Genomic DNA, 24,828 nt, shown 5'->3' with positions numbered 1-24,828 from the left:
TGTGTGTGATGTCAAATCTTACTAGTTAAATGTTTAATACAAGTTTGAGAGACTTTTTGTTTTAGTTTTTTGGACTAGTTCTTATGTAACCAAGAGTGACCTTGAATATCTGACTCCTGCCTTCAGTTCTCAAGTATTTGAATTACAGTTGTGATCTCTACACCAGTTTTATGATGCTGAATATTGAGCCTGGGTTCGTGTTTTTCTCTCTCTCTCTCTCTCTCTCTCTCTCTCTCTCTCTCTCCTCCTCCCTCCCTCCCTCCCTCCTCCTCCCTCCCCCTCCTCCCCTCCTCTTTCTCTCTCACACACACACACTTTTTTTTCTGATGGGAAGACAACACCATGAGCCATAGCATGTGGAAGTCAGGGCACAGCTTACAGGAGTCTGTTCTCTAAAGAGTATCTAGTCATAGGCAATCAGGAAGATAACATTTCAGATGACCTGGGTCAGAGACCCAGAATCCACATGAAATAAAAGAGAACCACCTCCACAAAAATCCCCCTGACTTCCACACGTGCACAGAACAAACCTCCACATAGGCATAATCTTTTCTGTTTTTTTTAAAAGACTATCAAATTGAAGCTTGGAATATAGCTCATTAGTGAAGACTTCCTCTAGCATGTATAAAGCTTTTATTTCAATTCCCAACCCTTAAAAGTAAGCAAATAAATGAGTAAAATTTAAAAATGCCATATCCATAAGAAATGAAATGTTAGTTTTAGACAGATTTCCCACTGAAAATATGAGCTTATCTTTCCTTTTCTGTAATTGCCATATATGCAAAAGTGTTGACTAGTTTTATATTAAAATATGGGAACTTCATCCAATTAGAATTTAACTTTCTTTGGACTCTAAGTTTTTTGTTTGTTTTTTGTTTTTTGTTTTCTTTTTCATATTGGACTGAAATCTGGCACCCTGTAACTTCCATCTGTTGGTTCTAGTTCTGTTCTCTGGAGCAGCATGGAGTAAGTGTCTTCATTTAGAAGGCAGCTATCACATTTTCTAGACTCTTCATTTTGATATAAAATAAAATCCTTATCTATAAGTTTCATATTCCCCTTAGTGAAATTTTAGTCGATCCGTGTTTTCCATAATACAGGTTAAATATGGTGGCCCAAATACTAGTACTTCTTATGCTGCCATGCACATCAATACAGGATACAGTGTACTTTATAACCCATGAATCATATACTTGTAATTAATCAGTGCTGTATCAGGAGTTCATACCCCCAGCTAGTCTTGACTGTTGGCTAATGCTACACCTTGTTGTCAGCCAAAACATTCCAGCTCCTGGGTGTCCCTGCTTCTGAGAAGGCATGTGTACCTTGGTAGTGTCATCTTAGCAAGGGGAATGATGAGTGTGTTGCTCAGAACCTTTAATGAAAACTAAAGTATGCTATCTTATGATAACATCTACAGATTCTTATTTTAGAAATTAAAGTAACATTCTTACAAAAAATTTTAGGTGAAAATTAACTTGATTACTGTTTTTGGAAAATGCTTTTGCCTTTTGAGGCTTAAATGGGATGACTGCAAAGCATCTGCCTTAGAGCCCTTTACAGAATTCTCTATTAAATTTTAAAAGAACTTGTGTACTGAAATGCTATGTATAAGCAGGAAAATTTATCATATTTCACTATAAGTTATATAAGGTCTTTTTGTTGAGATTTTTTTAATGTATAGAATAAAATAATGAACTTTATATATAAAAATGCTTTTCTAAATTCCTAATTGGTATAAGCTTCTCTTTTTTTTTTTTTTGTCCCAGTGCTTCATCTTTGTTTTGCTTTGTATAGTGATTCATGATAATATGTGTATATTTGAATATATATTGTGATTAAGGAATGAAAATTTAAAAAAGAGTAACAAATTAACAGTATTGACTAGAAAGTATTGAGTTCAAATACTTTGCCTTCTGTCATCAGTAATTACATTACTTGAAAATATGCCTTTTAATCGATCATTTTAAGGTGATTCTTTGATTTTTAAAAATTAAATTATATTTCTGTTTTATAATTGCTAAATAATTTTAAGATGACTGCTTGATTTTAAAATTAAATTATCGTATTTATTCTTCTACTTCACAATATAGCCAGCAGCCAGCTTCGGGTGTAGCCTATTCCCATCCAACTACAGTTGCTAGCTACACTGTCCATCAGGCTCCAGTAGCTGCTCACACAGTTACTGCTGCTTACGCACCAGCAGCCGCCACAGTTGCAGTTGCCAGGCCTGCTCCAGTTGCTGTTGCAGCTGCTGCAACAGCTGCTGCTTATGGAGGCTACCCCACTGCACACACAGCAACCGACTATGGTTACACCCAGAGGCAACAAGAAGCACCACCACCACCACCCCCAGCTACTACACAGAACTACCAGGTAAAACAACAAACACACATCTGGTTCAATAGCCTTAACATCTACATTTAATGGGTTCAGTATGATAGAAGGCCAAAGCCAGTACTTCTAAATGTACTTGCAGTGATGGAGAAAATTTCTTTGCAGTGGATTTTATATGTCAATTCTCCCTTTTCTAGTTTTATCCTTCTATGCACATTTATATGTATTTATATGTGTTTGTTTAGTTTTTTAAAAAGTTTACACAAATCATAGTTTAAATGCTTTAATTTTACCCTAAGTTTTTGGAAAAAAGAAACTACTCGGGGAATATGTTCTTTGTTTATACAAGTATTACTTGTCCAGCTGAGACGGGATAGTTCGAAGCTCATGGACATAAGAAAAATGTTTTCTTTTTGAAATTTAGCAAAGTTTCTGATCCTCTTACTAATAGTTTTATACTGTATCGCCTGGTCCCATGGAAATTCTCTCTCTAATACTATAGGATTCATTTTTAAAGACAAAAGTGAGCTTTTGAGAAAAATGGGTTATTCAGTTCAGTAATTTGAGTGTTTTGAAGTTCTGATTGAAGTCAAACATACTGCTTAAAGTGCTTTTGATTTTATTTTAAAAGTTCTTAATTAGCTACATTTGTATTAAAACTTGATTGTATGATTTAGTTTATATTTTAATAATGTTTATTATTATAATTAATAATTGATTAATTAGTTGTTTTTAAACTATATGTTTAGGCCTATATAACTTATGTTTTGTTTTTCTTTGTTATATTTTTACACAGTAAGAATTCTTTTCCTGCCACTTAAGTCAAAGTCACACTTTGTTTGATTTCTTCTCTTTAGGACTCATACTCGTATGTAAGATCCACAGCCCCTGCTGTGGCTTATGATAGTAAGCAGTACTACCAACAGCCCACAGCAACTGCTGCTGCAGTGGCTGCTGCTGCCCAGCCTCAGCCTTCGGTTGCTGAAACCTACTATCAGACAGGTGGGCTTCATGAACATAAACAGTTTCATTATAAAGTTTTGCAGTATATGATTTGCAGTAATCTAATGAAGACAAACTGCAGAGTCCATCTATAATGGTTCTGTCTGCTTCTTTGTTTTTGACTACTATAATGCCATTGAGTCACAGAGATGATTAGGAGAAAAGTTGGTATTCCTTTGTTCTAGAGGTGGCCGCTGTAGCATGGTACTCCTCTCTTGCTGTAGCAGACAGCCCTAGTAATCAATAGGTACTTTTATGAACCCATATTTTTTTTTTTTTTTCCCGGAGCTGGGGACCGAACCCAGGACCTTGTGCTTGCTAGGCAAGCGCTCTACCACTGAGCTAAATCCCCAACCCCTGAACCCATATTTTTTTTCTGTAATGACAAGTGGTTCTGTTACCGACCACTGATAATGAGTTTCCTTCCCCCACTTTGTAAAACAGTTTGTTAAACAGCCCCCACACACCTTTAACTTAGTCCACTGTTACGGTTAGAGCTTTGAACCAGCAACATTCACTGAACATCCATAATGTTGAACACGGTGCATATAATAGCTCAAATGCAGAAAGTTCTTTTATCTGTGTAGAAGCCTCCATGTTTGTAGACTTTAAAGGATGGACTTGCTGTATATAGAGGCTTGAGAAGACTTATTTTAAGAACAAAACAGCAATAAGTAAAAATATTTTTAAGGAGCTTTATTTCAAAGCTGAGGAGCTAGGAATGTAGCACAGTCGGGAGAGTGTTTGCTCTGTATGCATGGTGCGCTAGGTCAATCCACAACACCAAATATACTAGACTTGGTGGCACATGTCCGTAATCCCAGCATTCAGTAGGAGGAAGCAAAAGGATCAGGAGTTGAAGACTATCCTCAGCTACATAGCAGATTTGAGGCTCGCTAAAATTGAGCAATACCTTATTTTGAAGATGGATTAGAATATTGGATTTTAAAAAAAGATCAAACTGGTTTTACTGTTATGGGCAGAAAGTATAATCCACCCTCCATCTCTGTTCTTTGTACATAATCTACTTATACATGAAGAGGCTGCCCACATCTTTTTGGGGTCCCTGGTTTTTTGATTTTGCATGTCTTAAAAGTGATTGAAAAGGATTTTAAAGATGGTCAGATCCTAGCACTTGAGAAACTATATTGAATACAGGAGGCATGAGTTTGAGGCTAGACTAGACAATCTAGTAATAATAAGACCCTGCTTCAGAATGTATGTCTGCGTAAGCATGTTTGGGTATGAGTTTCAGTGACTGGCCTTTTTAAGATCATTTTTCTGTTTATTGGTATACATGATAATCTTTAGTGAACTTCATGCTTATTCCACGGCTCTTTTTTTTTTTTTTTTTTTTTTTTTTTTTTTAATCTTTGTTACTTCTGTACCCTTTTTCTTCAGTCAGTGGTGCATAGTGTATGCAATTTCCAAAGTTTCAGAGAAACTTTCCATTGGCCCGAGAGACTTACTTACTTATTTATTTATTTATTTATTTATTTATTTATTTTTGACATTTTTTTATTTTATTGGATATTTTTTATTTACATTTCAAATGTTATCCCCTTTCCCGGTTTCCCATTCAGAAATGCACTATCTCTCCCTGCTTCTGTAAGAGTGCTCACCCACCCACAAACTCCCACCTCCCCGCCCTGACACTGGGGCATCTAGCCTTGAAAGGACCAAGGGCCTGTCCTCCCATTGATGCCTGACAAGGCCATCCTCTGTTCATATGCAGGTGGAGCCATGGGTCTGTCCATGTGTAGTCTTTGGATGGTGGCTCTAACTCCTCCAACGGGGACCCCATTCTCAGTTTAGTGGTTGGCTACGAGCATCTGCCTCTGTATTTGTCAGGCTCTGGCAGAGCCTCTCAGGAGACAGCCATCAGGCTCCTCTTAAGAGTGCTCAGTTATGTCAGAGTCAGAAGATCTTGAATTTTAAGTTTCAACATAGACTTTTTAGTCATTTGGTTCTTGAATATTGGGTTTTTCTGTAAAATGCTATTTTAATCTATTGTTTTGATCGGGTATAGATAAGTTTTAAGATAACTGACCATCAAATAAATTTTACTGTCTAGTATTTGGGCATTTCTCTGAAATGAAATCATTAATGTGACTAATAGTAATTAATCATTGATTCGTAAGATTTTTTTGATGTTTTGTTAATGAGTATTGTCCAAGACAAGTTAATAAAACATGAATGGTACCCATTTAAGGATAGCTTTACTCAAGCTATTGAAGAATTTGATAAGTAGCAGCTTTGAGTTGAAGTTAAATTCACTGAATAAGTTGGCAAAATATGATTTACTAAACACTGACATTTTTAATTTTAATTAAATATAATGAAATACTAATTTAGCTCTTTGTTCTGTTTGCAACATTAGGCATTTCAGGTACACTGATTGATTTAAATGTATACATACATACCATTATAGAAAAACAGTCATTTATAATATTGCTATTCTGGTTGTAATTCTAATGGACTGTCAGCCAGAAATGTAGCGACATTTGGGGAAAGGTGATAGATGAATCTACTTACTTATTTATATTTGTAGTAAAAATTGTAACATTGTTTGCTCAGAAAAAATTGCTAGCACTTCTGACAGCCATGGTTGTTAGTTTTTTAAGCTTATGGTTACAATGATTTTCTGCATTGTACTTACCCTTTTATTTTTCTCATGTCTTTCTTGCTTTAGCTCCTAAAGCAGGTTATAGTCAAGGTGCAACACAGTATACTCAAGCCCAGCAAGCTCGACAAGTGACAGCCATAAAACCAGCCACCCCAAGTCCAGCTACCACTACTTTCTCCATTTATCCTGTGTCCTCCACTGTACAGCCAGTGGCAGCTGCGGCTACTGTGGTACCGTCCTATACTCAGAGTGCTACTTACAGTACCACAGCAGTTACTTATTCCGGTAAGATTGACAAACTGTATTTAGATGGATAAACAAATTGCAAAGCATTGATTAGAAACTATCGTGATTTTCTCTGGAATTTCTTCTTAACAATTGATTGTTATTAACGTAAATATTTGTACATAATTTAGCAAAAGGTCCATACTATAAGCAGTGTTGTTGGTGATGGTGGTAGAAACCCTTTGGGGGAATTCGAAAGCGAGTCATGTGTGTGTGAGCAATAACTTCTGTTGTTTAGGGGTGGAGTCCCTGTCTAAGAGGGACCAGCAAACTTTCCTCGTGCCCTATAGAGCGTGTGCAGGTCAGAAGACAACTTGCAGGACTTAGTTCTCTTCTTCTGCCCTGTGGACCACCACAGGAATTGAACTCAGACTATCAGATTTGGCTATAATCTCCACAGTTTTTTTTTGTTTTTTACTTGTTTGTGGTTTTTCAAGATTGGGTTTCCTTGGCTGTTCTGTAACTTGGTCTGTAGACCAGGCATGTACATAGTAAGCCACAATTTTAATAGTGGGAAGTCCAACACGGGCACTATCAAATATATAAATTTCTGATTAAACTTGGTGTACTTTGTTTTATAATTTATAAAACTTAAAATGAGATTGGCAGACAGTAAGATCTTAGTAATTATACTTCTTCATGTAAAGAGTCTTGTTTATTTCTTCCTAATGTAAATACTTTTTTGAATTGTCATCCAACGATCTGAGTGGTTTACTTTGAGACATGGCCTCAGTGTTCCTGATGACAGAATAGAATTAGAAATATAGCTTAGGCAGGCTTATGCTCACTATGACCTTCCTGCCTTGTTCGAGTGCTGATGGGATTATAGGTATTCACCATCAAACCCAGTATTGATATATATTTTCTTTCTTTTTTAACATTTATTTATTTGGGTAAAGGGAATGCATTTGTATTTGTTTCTTTGTATTCCAGCCAGCCTTTTAAGTAAAGAAAAGCTACTTTTGAGGGTTGTTTCTGTTTAGTTACATCAGGAGCATATAACAATAATGCCTTTATTTCTAATCCATGATACCATCATTGGTTTAGGTATTGCCTCTCAGGTATCTCCATTATAAGATAGCTTTTCTCCTTATAAGTCATCAATTTATGGGCCTGTTGTCCAACTACCTGCTGCAGGTTGTAAAGTTGTGTGTGTGTGTGGGTGTGTGTGTGTGTGTGTGTGTGTGTGTGTGTGTGTGTGTGATTTCTTTGGTGGCTGTTGGAACTTTTTTTGTGTAACATGTTGTTCAATGTGTTACAAGCGATTGGCTTATGTCTCTTTGGGATAATAATTTCATGAATTTGACCAATGGGGTCCTTTTACTCCTGAGTCTTTTGAACATTCCCAAATTAGTCAATGTGCACTTGTAAGATTTCCCTCGACTCAGCAAGCAGCCATTTCCTTAGGGATCCTTATAGTTTCTTATAAATGTGCATGTCATCTAGAACCTTTCAGTGTTTTGTAGTATTTTATTCTGTGGATAATACTGTATTTTGAAGCGAGTGGGGGAGCACTTCTAATGTTTTTATGCTGTTCTATAAATTTTTATATTTAGTGGGAGGGGCAAGCAGTGTACCTGTGTGGATGTCACAGGACAGCTTGTCCTGGGAGTTGTCAACTTGGAGGCTAGGGAGATGGCTCAGTGGTTTTAGAGCACTTGCTACTCTTGCAGAGGACCCAAATGGGGTTCCCAGCCCATGTCAGGCTGATACAGGCCTATAACCCAGCTCCAAAGAATTCCAACCCATCTGGTCTCCTCAGGTGCTTGCACTAACTTTGACACACATACCCCTCCCACATACACACACACATCAGGGTAATATACATAACTGTCGCTTCAAACACCATTCCTTTCTGTTTAAATAATCAAATACCTCTCCACTATCTTGAAATATTTTCTCTGTTATTAACCATAATCATCCTACTATATATATTGAACATTAGAAGACCTCTTATCTTACCTGTACCTGAAATTCCATACTCTGTCTATCCCATAAATACACTATTTTATGTATTATATAAATATATAAAATATACAGTAACAGTGTCAATCAAAAAGAAAACTGATGAGCTGGCATGATGTCTCAGTAAAGATGCTTGCTGCCAGGCTGTAAACTCTGTGTGTGTGTGTGTGTGTGTGTGTGTGTGTGTGTGTGTGTGTGTGTGTGTGTGTGTGTGTGTGTGTGTATTTTAATTGTGTATATACATTTGTGCCTGTTAGAGTAAGGGTAGTAATGCCTGCCTTGTAGCTATCTTCTAAAACTTTACTGTATCTGGCACACTGCCTTCCATAAGATAGACTCTCAGATTTAAACACACATCTCAAAGGTGTTTGTGATCGACTAAGTTTCACTTTTGTATTTCTGTGAGGCCTTGGGTTCCAATATTGTTTTTTTTTTCTTTTAAGATGATTTATATCAGAATTATAGTTTTAGTTAGTAATAATGTAAAAGTAACTTTTATTGGTTTGTTTTTTAGTTTCTTTTTTATATTCATTTATTTTCTAATGTTGCCGGAGCTTGCCTGAGCTCCAGAGCTCAAATGTTATCCTACCTCAGTTTCCCAAGTAGGTGAGATTCTGCATTGTATCACCATACTTGCCAGCCAAATTGATTTTAGTCAGCAGGTTTGGGGGCCAATTCTGGTTCTGGTTCTGTGTGTATGCACTTGCACACAGGTATGGTATGCACAGGTACTCTTGTCATATGTGAAGTCAGAGGATAGCACTTAGAAGTTGGTTGTCTCCTTCCCCCATGGATTCCAGGGATTGAATTCAGTTAGTTCATCAGACATGAGAAGCAAATGCAAACCTTGAGCTGTCATATATGCCTTATTGAGGCTCTTTATAGTGAAATTTAAACTGATGTTCTGTCTATAAATTTGAAAGCAACATTTGTCCTTTTTTGGTTTGGTTTGAGTTTTTTGTTTTGGTTTGATGTGTAGAAGATGATATTAATAGGACTGACTAATAAATTCATTGAACTATACAATTTTCCTTAAAAATCAATCAGTTATTCTCTTATCTGATCATGTGGTTGTCACCAGTATATCTGCCTTTTTCTTCTTTCAGGTATTTTCTTCTACCACATTTTCTTATCTTAAAATTTCATAAGCATTTTATAATCTGATAATTTGACAAAAATTTAAAAAGACGTTTCTGAAAAGGTCTTGATTTTATTTTTTTTATTTTTTTTTTTCTTTTCTTTTTTTCGGAGCTGGGGACCGAACCCAGGACCTTGCGCTTGCTAGGCAAGCGCTCTACCACTGAGCTAAATCCCCAACCCCTTTATTTTTTTTTTAAATCTTTGTTAACTGTCAGTTTAGAGATTCTTAGGATTCTGGTTACTTGTATAGCTTAGCTTTCATCTTCCAATTCATTTTATGTAGACATTTTTGAGTCAGTAGGTCAAAAGTCATTCGATTATAATCGATTAGCTTTTAAGAACAAAATGCTCTACATTCATGCTCATTCTCTTCACCTACCCCATTCCCCACCCGCTCTCTGTGCTGAGGTTCCATCTGCTGTGCCGTCTAGTGCTGAGCAGGAGTTCAGTCCCCGTTCTCTTTCATTTTGTGCTGTTTTGCCCTCTTGGTCTTCCTTCACTTCTTGCCCATCTATTAAGGAGTTAAAAGAAGTCTGAATGGTAAATAGGCAATGCACTGAATTTTAAGAAACTGGTAAGCAGCTTTTTAGTTTTTAAACATGCTCATATATAGACTAAACTTCAAACTTAAATGTCTTTATGAATATCACTTTTTTTGTATGTCAGTTGTTAGTATAATGTGTATAGATTCCCAACGTTTAAATTAGCAGACTCTCTATATTAAATCAGATAGCCATGCTGTTTTCATGTTTTGGAAGAAAGAACACTGTACTGATTCTTGTTCCATGGTTTTGCAACTTGTCCTGTTTTTAAAACTATATTATTTGCCTCCTAAACATGCTTGCTCATTTCTTGTTTTGACCATTTGTACAATTCATAAAATGGTCACTGGGACTTGAAATCCTATTCTCCTTATCTGCTATTCTCTTGTCAAATCTTACTTTATTTTTGGTTGTAAGCTTAACCTTTAATGGCTGAGCCATCTCTCCAGCCTAAATCTTACTTTATGAAGTGCTTCTGAATTTTTCCACTTGACAGTCTTCTTCAAGTCAGTGTTTTGTGAAATGTGCTCAGAGGATCAATAGGTTCTGTAACCATACAGTTGTCAAACAGGTTCCTTCAGTGAGCAGTAAGCATCTTTTAAGTGAAGGGTTCAATCATATACTTTTCTTATACACCCTTACAACACCTGATTTGTCACGTAAATATTTAAATGACTTGGTGTAGACGGCTGGTAAGTTTTGTGTGGGAGAAGGTTTCATGAGATAAGATACATACATAATTGTAAATATGCACAATTATTTACCTATTGGCATTTATTGGATTTAAATTTATAATTGACATTTAATTTGTCCTTTTATAATCATATAACATAATCTTTGTTTCATTTTATTTGTAAGGTACATCTTATTCAGGTTATGAAGCAGCCGTATATTCAGCTGCATCTTCCTACTACCAACAGCAGCAGCAGCAACAGAAGCAAGCAGCAGCAGCAGCAGCTGCTGCAGCAGCAACAGCTGCCTGGACAGGGACCACCTTTACTAAAAAAACACCATTCCAAAATAAACAACTGAAACCAAAACAGCCTCCCAAACCACCCCAGATTCATTATTGTGATGTTTGTAAGATCAGCTGTGCTGGACCACAGGTATTTATATTGTGTATTTACCATGAGTCTCAGTGGTTGTTTTTCATAATTGAGTAGAGTTGGTGTCTAACTCCTGTGCCTACAAAGCACATTCACATCTGTGTATTCTGTACTCAGCAACTCACCCATAGATCAAAAATATGCATGTGGAAAACTACATCTGTGTAGAGTACCTACACTTTTTTTTCCTATTATTTTCTAAACTATATAGTAAAACAGTTCAGTAGGATTTACAACAGGTACTATAAATAATCTATAGATCTTAATGTATGCAGGTGAAGTAGATTATATGCAAATAATTTTGCTATTTTATTTAAAGAACTTGAGTATGCTTGGATTTTGGTCAACAATTTCCTGCAGACACCGAGAGATGGCTGTATTTCACTAAACATTTCTCTAAAAGTTGTTTTTGTTGAAACACAGAAGCAATAATCAGGAAAACTGTAAAAATGGTTATAAATGTTTGAAAAATAAGGAAATCGAGCCCTCTACCCTTTCTAGGGTGCCTCCTTTGCTTTTTATATAAAACTTTAAAAGATTTTTAAAATTCCAATTAACCTATAATTTTAATGATTGTATTTCTAATGAGACTATTTTGTACATGTTTCATAGAATGTAACTTCTATAATTTTCTCCACAAGGGGACTGGGAACATTGGAAATTAGAGAAGTGTAAGGAAGATGACCTGCAGTGCTGGGGACGTGACTCAGTCAGTAAAGTGCTTGCCTCTGTATTGAGCCATAGACTCAGATCCCCACAACTACAGTCAGACATGATAGTTGCTGCATGCCTGTAATCCTAGTACTGAGAGGTAGAAACGTTCATTGTTGTCCTTGGCTATATAGTCAGTTTTAGGCCAGCTTTGGTAAGAGGCCCTATTTTCCTCTACTCACCTAAAAAAAGACCAACCTATGACAAATGTGAGTCCTTTATTGTCATTTTTATTCTCATGGTTCTACCAGATATACCTTAAAATGTGTGATTTTTAAGCATGGATCTATTAATGAATTCACCCCTTTACCTGTTTTGACTATGAGAGAGTCCTATTTTGTCAAGTATGGGGGTTGCACTTGTAATCCCAACAACTTGTACAGCAAATGTAGGAAGGTTTCTTCGCAAGGTCAGCCTAGTCTGCAAGCCTGTCTTCTTAAATGTTTTTATATCAAAATTTGCATAAGCATTGGCTAGAGGGATGGCTCAGTGGTTAAGAGCACTTGATCTTGCAAAGGACCTGGATTGGGTTTCCAGCACTATGTGCTGACTCACTTAAATACTACAGTTCCAGGAGATATGATGCCTCTTGCCTCTGAGGGTAAAGGCATGAATATTTTTTGTTTTCAAAGATTTTAGCAGCTAGGCATTCAAAAAAGCATATTTGGGGAGAGTAGATCAAATTTGACTCTTTCTATTCTACCAATATATCCCCCCTCCCCCTTTTTTGAGAGAGAGACAGACACAGGGTCTTACTATACAGTGCTTGGCCCATCTTCCCTTCTCACCCCCAATTCACTTTGTAAACCATATTGGCCTCAAACTCACAGAGATCTACCTGCCTCTCCTCCCAGGTGCTGGGATCAAAGGTGTGTGCCATTATGCCTGGCTTATATATACTTTTTAACTTACCGGATTAGTTCTGTTTTTAATACATAATTCTGCCATATTTTTGATTTTTTTTTTGTGTGTGTGTATGTGTTCTCTGAATTGTTGACACTACTTAGTATTAAAATATATGTATTCATATTCATTCTTTAGCAATATATTTAACTAGATTAAGTATCAAAATGCATTCAGATTTTCAAAATTAAATTTTATAAATATAACTTCTTATAAAGAACAACTATCAAGCAGTAGTTTCCTAATATAGGTACAGCTTCCCCCTTCAGATTAATTAATTCTGTTGTCAGACTTTTGTATAATGACTATTATATGTTATTTTCTGCCCAGTGTTATACAAAAGTAATAAAAGAAGTTCTTGAAACTACAGGCAGTTTATAAGTTCTTTGAAGTACTTTTGTAATTCAAAACTACTGGGTTAAAAATAAAGAAAAAAGCTCAGTTAATAGTGTTTTACAAACATACTTCTATAAGTTCGATTCTCAGAAGTCATGTTTAAAAAATGTCTCATGTTGCCTGAGCTTAGAATAGTAGTGTTCATTCAGAAGTCAGAGATAGTCAGATCCTGGGCACTCCCAGGGTGGTCCCAGGAAAACCTTGCCTACAAAAAGGCTGAGCTAACCTCAAACAGAAACCTAGATTGTGTTTGCCCTGTTTACTCTTCAGCACACACACCTACTCACGCATGTGTACCCATATATAGAATATTGAAGTTGGAGATGTAGTTCAGTAGTAGAATGCATGTGTGTCTACTTAAGTCCCTGAATTCAGTCCTTGGCACCAAATAGCCAAATAGTATTGTTAAATAAACTGCCGAGAATTACAGATCATCCATACAGAATCCCTCCTGTACTTAGGTGCTTTGAAAATAGCAGTTCTCATTCATGCTTTCCTCATCGTCTCCCCTTTTATTTATGTATTTTGAGATAGTGTATTGTTGCAAAGCCTGGGACAGCCTTGAACTTACGATTCTCTTTCTCAGCTTATTGAGCACTTATATTACAGGTCTGCACCACACATTTATTGGATTCTTTCTTTTGTTTTGTGCATCTGTTTGTTTGGTTTGATGGTTTTGTTTTGTTTTATATTTTGTTGTTGTTGTTGTTTTGTTTTTTTTTGGAGACAAGGTCTCACCGTGTAACTAGCTGACCTGGAACTCACCATGTAGACCAGGCTGTCCTCAAACTCAATGCAGTTCTGTTCTGCCTCCTGAGTACTAAGATTAAAGGCATGTGCCAGTCAGCTTATGATCCCATTTTTAAATGAGTGTTAGAAGTCTGAAAATTGAATAGAATGTTATAGAAAGAAATTTGTACTTTTTGTTCAAAACAGACTTATAAAGAGCACTTAGAAGGACAGAAACATAAAAAAAAGGAAGCCGCATTGAAAGCCTCTCAAAATACCAGCAGCAGCAACAACTCAACTCGTGGGACACAAAATCAGCTACGTTGCGAGCTCTGTGATGTGTCTTGTACAGGAGCAGATGCATATGCTGCCCACATTCGTGGTGCTAAGCATCAGAAAGTAGGTGTTTTGGTCCCCCCTCCCACCCACACACAGCCTTATGTCTACTCTGCTTACTTTCACTTTTCAACAGGGGTTTGAAAAAGTTGACTTCCATTTTTGAAAACTTTGAGTGTATTATAAACCTTGCTTAAATGTTAACATACATCAAGGTAACATCAATTAGTCATTGCTTAAAACAGAAACACTAGAGAACTTTAAATTAAATTAAACCACTTGGCTTTTCAATTTGGGATTATTTCATTTGTTTTGATTAACTACAGACTGATTTGCTTGTAGACAAGTCCCTTCATCAATAAACACAGATGTTAAAATGAGTTTTGTCTGTAACAAAAAAAAAAATAGCAAAGAAAATTAAGTTTTGACTTTTGTTTTATAGTCTTACTCAGACAAACTTTAAAAAAAACAACACATTTGAGTTTCCTGACAGGTGTGCTTTTTGTTTTGTAGGTGGTTAAATTACACACAAAACTTGGTAAACCTATTCCTTCAACGGAACCAAATGTTGTTAGCCAAGCTACTTCTTCAACAGCTGTATCTGCTTCAAAACCAACTGCCTCTCCTTCAAGTATTGGAGCAAGCAATTGTACTCTGAACACGTCATCAATTGCAACTACTTCAGTGAAAGGTCTTTCAACTACAGGAAACTCGTCTCTTAATAGTACATCCAACACTAAAGTGTCAGCGGTACCTACCAATATGGCTGCCAAGAAAACATCTACACCCAAAATAAACTTTGTCGGCAAGTACTAAAGATTGATTCTTTGTGTCCCTCCTAACTCTGTCAGAGTGGTTTTTCTTCTCCATTGTGTTATTGGCTATTGAACCCAGAGCCTTATAAATGCCAGGCAAACAATGTAGTACTAAGCGGCCTCTATTCTCTCTGCTTCTGTACTTCTAAACAATCTACAGTCATCTACCCTTTTCTGAAACTATTGCAAGACTCACCAGGTACCTAATTACTTAGCACCAAGTATGTCTCATACCTGTAGTATCAATACTTGGGAGGCTGAGTCAGAAGAATTTCTAAAAGTTTGAGACCAGCCTACATTTGGTTCCAGGCCAGCATAAGCTAATATGAGAAAAAACTGTCTCAGAAACATAACAAAAGAAAACAAAATAAAAAGCAAACAAACAAAAAACCCAGCTCCTGCCAGATCCATTGGTCAGTTTTGGTTTCATTCTATTGGCTGCCTTAACTTAAACTTGACACAGTTGACTTAAACCTAAAGTGAATCTTAGTTTCTAGCATATATGTCTATCCATCTTTTTGGGGGTTAGGGGGTGGTGTCCTACTGATTCTCTACCTATGTTTTTGTTAAATGGCATTCCTAAAATTATGGTTCCATGTCTCATCTGTGTGTGCAGCAGCATTCCAAGACAGTTTCATGCATTCTAGTGTACGCAACTATAAAACTCTGGCAAAACCAGAATCACAACTGAGTTTTGACAACCATATTTTGGTTGCTTGCTGATCATCTAATAGATATCCCCTTCCTATTGTTTTCCATTACAAGAATACTACAGAATACTCAGAAGATGACTAATTTTTCCCCCTTTCCCCCTTTTTTTAAGGGATAGCTTCACTAACATTTCTTTTTAGTTGCCTCTCTATTGCTATGTCCTTATCATCTATTCAGTGCCTTTACTATATTTAGTCTCTTCAACACAATCTCTCTGTTCTTGTTAGTGTGCCTTCTCTTTGAAAATCTTCACTGGCCAGCCTTTATGTGTAGGATAAAGTCTGTTTATGACTGTGTCATATAATCCTTTATAACCGACTTATACCTCCTTTCTTACCTCTACCTGGGGGGGAGTCAGCTCTATCTGGGGGAGGAGCTGATGCTAAATTACTGACTTTGTTCAGTTTACTACAGACTTTAATTCCATGTTGTTACATTCTTTTATACATGCTGTACTTTCTGTTTAGACATTATTCTCTTGTATCTTGACTCATTCCAATAGTCTCTCTCAAAGCACCATTCAAATGATACACCCTTTATGAAATCACTTCTACCAGATGAGGTAAAGGCTTCAGTTCCTACTTAGCACAGGATATTATAAATGCTATGTCTTCCTTTAACTTGTAAGCAGCTCAAACACAGTTACATTGTCTTATAACATTTAAAACAATTTTGCTAAAGTTGTTAATTTGACAATTTCCTACATTTGTATAATTTGTCTTACTCTTTCTGTAGCTACTTGAGGTTTAAGAATAGATTAATGACAGTATGTTATTTTCTTGAGTAGTGTTAAATTTAATTGGTTAAAATGAAAGCAGTAATTTGTAGAGTTTTTTTGTTTTGTTTCATTTTTGAAGTTATTCACACTTTCAAAATAGAATACAAACAAATCCAAGCTGGAGAGACCACAGTGGGTAAAAGATACTTGCCAAGCCTGATGACTCAAGTTCAGTTCCTGTTATCCGTGTGGTAGAAGAGGGAGACCTGACGTGGTTATGGCCAACCCAACTGGATATGTAGCTCCATGATACTTGCCTAGCGTGTATAAAGCCCTGGGTTCAATCTCTACTCCCACTTAAACCACTATGGTGACATACACCTATAATTCCAGCATTCGAGAGGTAGAGAACTGCCAAAATTTTAAGGCCAACCTAGCTTATATACCAGAATGTATGTAAGGCTTGTCTATAGCCTGATAATGCCTATGTCAGAGATGAAAAAGAAAAAAATGTGGAGAGGTGGGGGGTAGATAAATACTATTTATTATTAAGCACACTGTAGAGAGGACAGTATCAATATAAACATGGAATATATTTAATCCCTTTTCATGTTCCTTTTGTTTGGAAACTAAATGTTAGGAGAACCAAAATGGGGAACCTATTCTGCATAAAGTTTAGCCAGAAGTAGTAAAGATAGCTTTTAAAATTCATCTTGATGGGTTTATACATTTATACAATGATAAAATTACTTTTTTTTTTTTTTTGCTTTTCTAGGTGGAAATAAGCTACAGTCAACAGGAAATAAAGCTGAAGACTTAAAAGGAACTGACTGCATTAAAAATAATCCTGCTGCCTCTGCTGTACAGATTCCAGAAGTAAAGCAAGATGCAGTGTCAGAACCAGTCACACCTGCATCCCTTGCTGCTTTGCAGAGTGATGTGCAACCAGTGGGACATGATTATGTTGAAGAGGTATTGATCTGAGTAATCATTACTCCAAAATAAGGCAGAAGGAAAAATGTCAAGCAGTATCCAGTTATACTTTGATTTCAGTTACCTATAAAATTAAGGTTGATTTTCTAATTTACACCATTCATTTGGTTCCTTGAGCTAAATAGGACATTAATAAAGAATTAATAGAAATACTTCAAAAAGAAATCCAAATAGTTTCAGACAGATATTGAAGTAAACAATACTTTACAAAGGCAAGTATATGCAAGTATTCATTACGGTCCTAGTTTCTGTCTTTTTTTTTTTAAAAATTAGGCTGGGGCAGTCAAGAAGCAGAGATAGGTAGAGCTCTGCAGTTGAAGGCCAGCCAAGGCTGCAGTACTGAGATAGTGTTCCAAAGACTGCTTCCAATTCGATCAGAGGTTCTATTTTTCCATACCAAGGTACGAAATGATGAAGGAAAAGTCATTCGCTTCCATTGTAAATTATGTGAATGCAGCTTTAATGACCCCAATGCTAAAGAGATGCACCTAAAAGGACGAAGACATAGACTTCAGTATAAAGTAAGTATATGTTAACTATTGAACTATTGTTCTTTTTAAGTTTTTTGACATACATTTTTATTTTATGAATACGGATGTTCTTTGTGCATGTAATATCTGTGCTTCTAATGTGTTTGCCTGCTGCCCAGAGAGGCCAGAAGAAAGCATTAGATTCCCTGGAACTAGAGTTACAGACTAGAACCAGTTACAGTGCTGGGAATCAAAGTCTTCTGGAAGAACAGCCAGTGCCTCTTGGCCTCTGAACCACCTGTCTCTGCAGCTCTTGAGTTATCCTTTTGTAACAAATAGCACATTCTCTGCATCTAAACACAGTTCACCTGGTGTATGAGCCCCTGTTCTAAATTTGCATGTTGTATTGATACGCTCACTTTGATAGGATGATAGTATGACTCTAGTTGGAGTGTAACTGGCAAAAGTAGAATATAGCAAAACTAATACATTGCTTGGTTCAAGAAATCATATAATGATAGTTGATTCCTGTTAAATGTAAAAACTATCACTTCACCTGCCTCTCTCCCTCTTTGGTTTTCTGAGGCAGGATTTTTCTGGGTGGCATTGGCTATCCTAGAACTCACTCTGTAGACCAGGCTGTCATAGAACTCGAGAACCTGCTTCTGCCTCCCAAGTGCTGGACTTAAAGGTGTGCGCAGCCAGCACCTGGCTTTCACCTTTATGGTCTCCTTTATGGTGGTACATTCTCAGTGAGGTTAATTTGGAGCTAGTGCTGGGAGGTTTCTTCATCTATTTACACTAGGAGTGCATCATTGCCTACTCAGGTATTGACATGTCAAAGTTGCTAAAGTATGGACTGGTAGAGTGGGTGTGGGTTTTCTTTTAAACACAGGGTATGGTTATGTCACTCATGTAACTGGGATCACTGTCTCTGGCTCCAGCTGCATGACCTAATAAACCCTTTAAGGCATACACTTATAACCATCTATTAATAAGCAAAATGAAAAGTCCTCCAAGGATTTCATGGTTTCCTGTTAGGTCAGCACTAAGTTACATAGTTTTTTTAATATGTTCTTGAGCATGAATAATTAAGCCTATAACAGAGATGGCTGGAGAGATGGCTCAGCGGTTAAGACTGCTCTTCCAAGGGGTTGGGGATTTAGCTCAGTGGTAGGCGCTTGCCTGTGGCGCAAGGCCCTGGGTTCGGTCCCCAGGCTCCAAAAAAAAAAAAAAAAAAAAAAAAAAAAAAGAAAAAAAAAAGACTGCTCTTCTGATTTCAAATCCCAGCAGCCACATGATGACTTACTACCATCTGTAATGAGATCTGATGCCCTCTTCTGGTGTGTCTGAAGACAGCTACAGTGTATTTATATATAATAAATAAATCTTTTTTAAAAAATTAAAAAATATTTTCTCAGATTTAATCTAATTATACAGCTTGTACTCTTCAGTAGGGAATTTTAACATGTTCAAGGCCAGGTTCATACACGCACACACCAACTGAGTATATATTCAGTCTGTAGACTACTAAGCAAGCTGTCATGCTCAGGCCCTGGGTTGTATCCTAGCACTGCAAATACTGGGTCTGATAGACAGGTGTCTATAATCTCATCATTTCACTTTGGGTAGAGGCAGACAGAACAGTTTAAGGTCATCATCATTTACAAATCTATTTTGAAGTCAGCCTAGGTTACATGAGACCCTGTCTCACAAATAAAAACAAGAAACCAATACATATCTACAACACGAAATTTGTAATTCTAAACTTCTGATGAGAGACTGTAAAACTGTGATTGAGATGTTGTGGGGCAGGTAAAGGCACTTGGTGCCTCTCTGATAACCTGAAAGTCATCCCTGAGACCCACATGGTGGAAGGAGAAACTTAGCCAAGTTATCCTCTGATCTCTCCAGACATGCACAGATGATAAATTCAAAAATAAATTACTTTTAATGAATTGTTTGTTGAAGACGCCTGCTCCTTTTTAAAAATGTATTATCGGTGTTAACAGAAAAAAGTAAATCCAGATTTGCAAGTGGAAGTGAAGCCCAGTATTCGTGCAAGAAAGATTCAAGAAGAGAAAATGAGAAAGCAAATGCAGAAGGAAGAGTACTGGCGGAGACGAGAAGAGGAGGAGCGCTGGAGGATGGAAATAAGGTTTGTTTTTAACTTGCAGCTCTACAGTGAGTGGTTCTTCTGCTGCCTTAAAAACTTTATTCTGGGAATATGGACTCCACATTCAGATTTATTTATTTTATGTGCTTTTTAAGTGTTCAACTAAGATCCTGTCTAGAAAGATAGACATTAGAATGCTAAGTATATGTATATTTGATTGTTGCCCTGATAGTAAGGATTTTGTGGTGGTGACTCTCACTTTTAATCCAACAAAGGAATGTGAGTTCAGAGCCATAACAAGACTTGTCTCCATGAAAAAAGTATGGGAAGAAATTGGGGATTGTATAGGTGGCTCAGGGTTTAAGAGCATATTGCCGGGGTTGGGGATTTAGCTCAGTGGTAGAGCGCTTGCCACTCTGGGATCGGTCCCCAGCTCCGAAAAAAAAAGAACCAAAAAAAAAAAAAAAAAGAGCATATTGCCACTATTAATCTCCTTACTCCTTAGTTTGGTTTCCAACAGGTCAGGTGACTGACAACTGCCTGTAATGCCAGCTGCGGGGAATCCAGTGCCGTTTTGGATCCTGAACTCAAATGTGCACACACTCCTAATGCCTACAAACACATGTAGTCTCTGAAGAAAGGTCATACTTTGAAGACTAGAATCAGCAACAAACTCATTCAGACTGTAGAATCAGATTAACATGATGTTGGTATCTACATCCAGTTAGTTGTAAAGCAGTTGTCACTGTCAGTTTAGGGATATTTCAATACTCCTTAAAAAAAAAATCACAATCCCATTAACAATCATTCTCAATGTCTTCCATGTTTCCTGTCCCATCTCGGCATCATGGAGCAGTCTACTTGCCATCTCTAAATTGTATAGGTTTTATAAATGAAATCAGTTTTAAATAATTGAATCAGACACACAGTATCTTTTGTATCTGGCTTCTTTGAATTTCAGTGTTTCTAAGCCGGGGAGAAAAAGTGAGAGAGAGCGTGTGTGGTGTAGATAGATGTGTGTATGCAGTCAGAGGCCAGCACTCTCTGACTTACTTCCTTGAGGCAGATCTCTTACAGAACCAAGAACTAAACTTAGTGGCCAGCAAGTCTCTGTTATTCCATCTTCACAAACACCTCCCAACACTGGTATTTCAGGTGTACACATCCACAGTGCTTTTGGATTTTTTGAGAATTTTTTATGATGTGTATTGATATATGTGTATGTTTACAGAGCCCGTATGGTTTTTTGTTTGTTTGTTTGTTTTTTAATCTTCATGGCTTTTGAGATAGACTCTCAATGTATAACCCAAGTTGGCTTGTATTTTTTTATAAAGCTTCTTATTCATACTTTTATTATGTGCTATCTTTAGTTTTCAGTGGTAGGTAACATCATTTTTTATGTGTAGCATTTATTATGTATAGCATTATTATGTATAGCATTTTTATGTATAGCAAACATAAATTCTTTTTCAATTTGTGCTTTTGTAATATATTAGAAATTCTATGACTAGATTAAGTTAAGTCATCTAGTTAAGTTTCTTTTATTCATATATCAAATGGTTATCTTAAGTACCTACTCAGTACTTAGAAATGTTTTCAAATGCTGAGCATGAGTTTATAGACAATAGTTAAAATTCCTGCTCTAATGTTATGTAAACATTTTTTAGCAGTAACAAACAGAAAACTAAACGTGATTTTTCTAGATCTTTTGAGCTGTTTTTTAATTCTTTTTTTTTCTAAAGGCCTAAGTAACATTGAAAGTAATCTACTGGTCCTCAGATGACCTAAAATTAAAATATACTATTTATTCCCTACCTGAAATTTTGGTAGTTTTTGTAGTGGCAATCAATAAATACACATCTTATTTTTATTATTATTTTAGATAGATCTATTAGAATAGCCTTATTGCTACCTGGATTCCTTTGATATAGTCATTGAAATTAAAAGTAAAAATTGGGACCAAGGCGGAACAGAAATGAGTTCTGAGACTGTTAACTAGTGAAGGAGAGGCTCTGTGTTAGATAACCATCTTCTGAACTCCTTAAGTGTTGTCTTCTGTGGAATACTTCACAAGTTTGCTGTCATCCTTGCGCAACAGCCATGCTAATCTCTATCGTTCTAATTTTAGTATGTGTGCTGCCAAAGCAAGCAGTCTGAAGGGTTTTATTTAATATACAGAGTGATTTTTACTGAACCAGCAGCCATGAGGTTTCACAATTATTTGGATGTCTTTAACAATATAGCTGTTATTCCTTTTGGCTACACTTATTAGGAGAATTGAGCCACAGACATCTCAGCCAAAGATATGCTTTCTACTTTTGTTATAATTTGCCATTGCCCTTGTGTTTTCCTAACAATGAAATTGTGGGTTGCTACCCCCACAGTTCCTTTTACCACAAAGCCTTTGTAGCAGAGAAATACTTTGTACTGCCTATATCATAAATGGAGAACTTCATTTACTGTTTTAAAAAAGAAAACAACTCAGGCTGAGAAAATGGGGCTTTGAATACAGTACTTCTTATACAAATCGAATCTCCAGAACCTTTGTATAATATCTGTAATCCCATGTTTGTAGTGGGTCGTAGAGACTGGAGAATTCTCAGAAATCTGTGGGCAAGCTAGCCTGGCATGTACAGCTGCACAACACACACACACCCCAAACAACACACGATAGGATGTCTCGAGATGGAAAGGGGGACCAGTACTAAAAGCCGTCCTCTGACCTGCATATGGATACCATGGCATATGCACACACTACGTCATGCTCACAACGGGTACATGTACACACATAAAAAAAATTTTAAAACAAAAAGAAAAATATACAAGAAGTGAGTTCATTTCTTTGAGGACATGAAATAAATGCCTGAACTACTATGTCTGAAGTGGTTCTTGCATATACATCCTCAGTTATATGTATTTGGATTTACAGTCAACCTTAAATAATTAAAATAAGCTGAGGTGTCTGGTTTTTGTTACAGTTTGTTCTTGAGGTGTAAAATTTTATTCTCCTTTTCTCATTATTGTCTCTAGTTTTTACTTAGTTTACTTCTCAATGAAAATTAAATAATGGAAGTAGGGTAAAAAAAAAAAAAGGTAATACAGTGGTGATTTGGGTGGACTTTTTTAGTCATATTTTTCTATTTTGTGGTTTACGTGCCAGTGTGACCATGGTTACAGGCATATGTGCCACTATTCATGAGAGCTCAAAGGCCAACTTTCAGGGCATCTGTTCACTTCTTTCATTTTGATTCCGGGAATGGAACTCAGGTCATCAGTCTGGTGCAAGCATCTGTTTTCTGCTGGGTCATATTGCTGCATTGATGATACTTCTTAGAATAGGTTTTTATGTAGTTGTTAATGAAAGTTCATAAGCTGTGGGGTTGCTTGTTTTTATGCATCAGACGTTATGAAGAAGACATGTACTGGAGAAGAATGGAGGAAGAACAGCATCATTGGGATGATCGCCGACGGATGCCTGATGGAGGCTATCCTCATGGTCCTCCAGGCCCATTAGGTCTTTTGGGAGTCCGACCAGGCATGCCTCCCCAGCCACAGGGCCCTGCAGTGAGTATCTGCTTTGCTTAGTTATATAAGGGATGGAAATTTAAGCCTCCAACATTAGATGATGTTTTATGAGCTGATTTTTAGATTTAATGTCATCAGTTTTCCATCTTGATATTATTTTTAGTCCTTCTCTTAAAGATTCTTAAGTCTAATGTCGCTCTTGCTCTTGCCTTCTTGCTCCTGTTCTGTCCTCTCACCCTTCTCCCTTTTTCCCTACTCCATTCCCTTCTCTCTCTACTCTCCCCCTCCCCCAAATGTTCATGGCCATCTTCTACTTTTCTTCCCCGTGCCCTGATTAAACACTATTCTATACTTTAAAAAAAGGACTAATGTCTTTATACATAAGGACTTGGTCAAGTTTCCTTTGCTCTTTATTTACAAAACTTGCTAAAATCTGGGTGAAGACCTACTTTTGGTAAATATTTTAAACATAAACTTTCCTTATCTTTACTTTTCCTTTAAGGGGAAAGAGCTTTTAATGTTAAAGGTAACTCTGTTACCTATTCTTTTTCATTTGTCATTAGTGTCTGAGCAATTGTATGTAAATTACTGTTACTAAAGCAAGGTGAGTTTCAGATCACTAGAAAGCATTTACATGGAGAGAACTCATCAGTAGTAGAACACTAGCTTTTGGTAATCTACTTTTGAGAATAGCACTACAAACTTTTAAAAGCATTTTCATAGTTTTAGGTTTTATACATGTATTTATATATATACACACATATGTGTGTGTGTAACAATTTTGCTTTTTGGGACAGGTGCTTGAGCTTTCATTTTATTGAAAAAGAAAATTTAAGTGGACAGTTTGCTTAATTGCCTTTCTTATTGTAAAGCTAGCTACTATATATAATTGAAAATTTATAATTTTGTTTTATTCAGAAAAATAATCTTTTCCCTCTTTCTAGCCCTTACGTCGCCCTGACTCATCTGATGATCGTTATGTAATGACAAAGCATGCAACTATTTATCCAACGGAAGAAGAGTTACAAGCAGTTCAGAAAATTGTTTCTATCACTGAACGTGCTTTAAAGCTTGTTTCAGACAGTTTGTCTGAACATGAGAAGAGCAAGAACAAAGAGGGAGATGATAAGAAAGAGGGAGGTAAAGACAGGTGTGTTTACAAAGTACTTCTTTCCTTTCATGGACATTTTATGGTTTACCATAAATCTTTACCTAATCTTTAGATTAGGAACTGGTAAGATGGCTCAGCCCTTAAGGTTGCTTGCTGCCCTATTTCTAGAGAACCTGGGTTAATTCGGTTCCTAGCACCCACATCAAACAGGTCACAACCATTAGTAACTCTACCTCCAAGAGATCTGATGACCTCTTCTGGCCTCTGGGTACCTGAACACACGTGGCAGCC

The 24,828-nt window shown here is 36.7% G+C and overlaps 1 protein-coding gene and 1 pseudogene across 6 annotated transcripts in view; one reads left to right on the top strand and one right to left on the bottom strand.

Moving 5' to 3' along the window:
* Zfr (zinc finger RNA binding protein) overlaps positions 1-24,828 on the top strand; it is a 62,467-nt gene that overhangs the window by 17,980 nt on the left and 19,659 nt on the right. For 2 of the 6 annotated variants that reach the window (XR_004387399.1, XM_032898764.1), the window contains exons 3-14: positions 943-966; positions 2,094-2,376; positions 3,195-3,339; positions 6,032-6,250; positions 10,756-11,003; positions 13,950-14,141; positions 14,592-14,883; positions 17,098-17,294; positions 17,717-17,836; positions 19,798-19,943; positions 23,303-23,465; positions 24,371-24,576. Coding sequence is in view for 5 of the 6 variants with exons in the window: in XM_032898764.1 (XP_032754655.1) it covers positions 943-966; positions 2,094-2,376; positions 3,195-3,339; positions 6,032-6,250; positions 10,756-11,003; positions 13,950-14,141; positions 14,592-14,883; positions 17,098-17,294; positions 17,717-17,836; positions 19,798-19,943; positions 23,303-23,465; positions 24,371-24,576 (2,235 nt within the window). In the remaining variant the exon portion in view is untranslated. The remainder of the gene's footprint in view (positions 1-942; positions 967-2,093; positions 2,377-3,194; positions 3,340-6,031; positions 6,251-10,755; positions 11,004-13,949; positions 14,142-14,591; positions 14,884-17,097; positions 17,295-17,716; positions 17,837-19,797; positions 19,944-23,302; positions 23,466-24,370; positions 24,577-24,828) is intronic. The other 4 variants (XM_032898766.1, XM_032898769.1, XM_032898767.1 and 1 more) reach the window with 3 other exon arrangements.
* On the bottom strand, positions 21,953-22,049 carry LOC116897458 (annotated as a pseudogene).

Source organism: Rattus rattus, chromosome 3, assembly GCF_011064425.1.
Source record: "Rattus rattus isolate New Zealand chromosome 3, Rrattus_CSIRO_v1, whole genome shotgun sequence".
NCBI lineage: Eukaryota > Metazoa > Chordata > Mammalia > Rodentia > Muridae > Rattus > Rattus rattus.
This window is presented reverse-complemented; position numbering and strand designations above follow the sequence as displayed.